At 43.2% G+C, this 2,507-nt stretch overlaps 1 protein-coding gene across 1 annotated transcript; it reads right to left on the reverse strand.

The window, feature by feature from the left end:
- Window positions 1–1,103: 1,103 nt before the first annotated feature.
- Window positions 1,104–2,039, reverse strand: LOC308247845 (olfactory receptor 1J4-like; the record flags this gene model as incomplete). The annotated part of the gene is made up of 1 exon (XM_080667574.1): window positions 1,104–2,039. The coding sequence occupies one exon, from the start codon at window positions 2,037–2,039 to the stop codon at window positions 1,104–1,106; it is 936 nt and encodes a 311-aa protein (XP_080523700.1).
- Between the last annotated feature and the right edge of the window lie 468 nt (window positions 2,040–2,507).

Genomic DNA, 2,507 nt, shown 5'->3' on the forward strand with positions numbered 1-2,507 from the left:
CATCCCTCTCACAGTCCGGGCTCTCGCAGTCTGGGACCCCTTGCTCTTTACTGCCTGCCTGCAGTGGAGGCTGGAGAGGCTCTAGCCACTGCCACGGCTCTCGCCACCCATGAGCCCGGCCTCTGGCTGAGCGGCACTAGCCATGTGGGAGCGCACTGACCACCAGGGGGCAGCTCCTGGGTTGAGCATCAGCCCCTGGTGGTCAGTGTGCGTCATAGCAACCATTTGTTCTGCTGGTTGTTCCACCATTCGATTGATTTGCATACTAGGGTATTATTATGTAGGATATCAATAGATAAAATTCTCCATAAATATAATTGTTGCTTTACATAAAAAGAGAAAATCCAACTTTATACTGTTAGTGATGGATACCTCACAGATATAAAGACATAGCAAACCTTAAAGTGATGGAAATAATACCATGTAAACACTAACCACGAGTAAGGGGCATTTTTCCTACTGCTGCTGTACTAGTATCTATGTCTGCATCTGTATCTTTATCTGTACCTGTGTATATCTATATCTATAGATTTAGTTATAGTATAGCTGTACTAATATCAGAAGTAGACAAGGTGTTAAGGTAGAACCCATTGCTAGATGTGTGCTATTAACTTCATTTAAAAAATGCATTTATAAAGTCTTGCTTTGTAGCACATGCTAATTTTCATGGTGTAATTATTCTTATCATGGCTGATTGACATCTACCAACATGATGTCACTGAATGTGAGTTGGAAGAGATGTGCACAATCAGATTGAAGCCAATGTGAGACAGCAAACAATAATCAGTTTTAAAAAAAGTTCATCAGGGATGGATCATGATGGTAAATCAGTGATCCCTCAATAACATAGTCCATAAATACATACTCATAGTTATAATTGTGTAAGATATTTTACAAAAAATATTGCATAGGTCTTATAAGAGATTATGAACAAGGGATTAAAGAATTACTAACAACCCAAGTATTTACCAAGTTGAATATTAACAGCACTTGTACATAACAAGAGAATGCATATTCTTAGATTATATGGAGTTGTTGACCATATAATAATTATAGAAGATCTGTCTCACAGTGCTCCTGACTGCAACAAGAGGATTTAGTGATTACCAGTTAAAGAACTTAACCCTATTGACACACATCTCTAAGGCCTGTTTTATATCTCTGTTCCTCAGGCTGTAGATGAAGGGGTTCAGCATGGGGGTAACTACTGTATACATGACTGAAGCAATTATGTCTTTGGAACCCCATGATGAGGAGAAAAAGTAAACACCTGCAGCTGTCCCATAGTATAAAAACACCACAGAGAGATGGGAGCCACAGGTAGAAAAGGCTTTAAAGAGTCTCTTAGTGGAGGGCACCCTCAGGATGATGGTCCCTATATAGATATATGAGCCTAAAATAACACACAAAAGCAGGAAGTAAAGCATTCCTCCCTCAGTGAATAGGACCAGCTCATTGAGGGAGGTGTCAGAGCAGCTCAGCTTCAGCAGCACAGTGAGCTCACAGAAGAAGTGGGTGATGGTATTGTGGGCACCGAAGGACAGTTGGACCAAGAGGAGGGTATGAAAAAGTGCATGGACACAGGCAACCACATAAGACCCAGTCACCAGGAACATGCACAGCTCATTCCTCATGATGGTGGTATAACGCAGAGGGTGACAGATGGCCACATACCTGTCATATGCCATCCCTGCCAGAAGGAAATTATTAACACTAGCAAAAACTATGAAAAAATACAACTGAGAAATGCACCCCACATAGGGGATGGATTGTTGTCGAGTCTGAATGTCCCTGAGCATCTTAGGGACAGTGACAGATGAGAGAGAAATGTCAGAGAAGGCCAAGTGGCTGAGGAAGAAGTACATGGGCGTGTGCAGGCGAGAGTCCAGCCTGATGAGCAGGATGATGAGCAGGTTGCCCAGCACTGTGGTCAGGTACATGCCCAGGAACAGGGTGAAGAACATGCCCTGCTGCCCTGGTGGGATGGGGAGCCCCAGGAGGAGGAACTGGGACACGCTGCTCTGGTTCTCAGGCCTCATGCTCCTCTGTCTGCTTGGGATGAAGAAGGTGTGGGAATCTCAGGAACCTAGAAAGGAAGATCAGGACCATCACATCTCATACCATCATTTTCTGGGAAAACCATTTTTAAAAACTGTCATATTAATTTCGCACACCTGTGGATGTATGCACCTTTCTTCCATTCCAGTCTGCCTCAGGAAAACATTGGAACCCTAAGTAGTCAACAAGACCTCATTACAAAGAAGCAAGAGGGTATTCACTGTGTCTTTCACCATGATTTATTGAACATGGAGTTGGTGTCGGGACCTCTACTAAGGACAGAGATGCAGCAGTGAACAAGAGAAGCAAAGTCCCCAATCCTATGAGTTTACATCTTGATGAGCATGGAGAGATAATTTTTACACCAGCCCAAAGCCAAACCATAATAATTCACCCTGGCAGAACTAGAAGGTGAGCCCCTGAAAAACTGTCAGTTTTTCTGCTTTAAA

Source organism: Plecotus auritus (genome assembly GCF_963455305.1).
Source record: "Plecotus auritus genome assembly, chromosome: 5".
Taxonomy (NCBI): Eukaryota; Metazoa; Chordata; class Mammalia; order Chiroptera; family Vespertilionidae; genus Plecotus; species Plecotus auritus.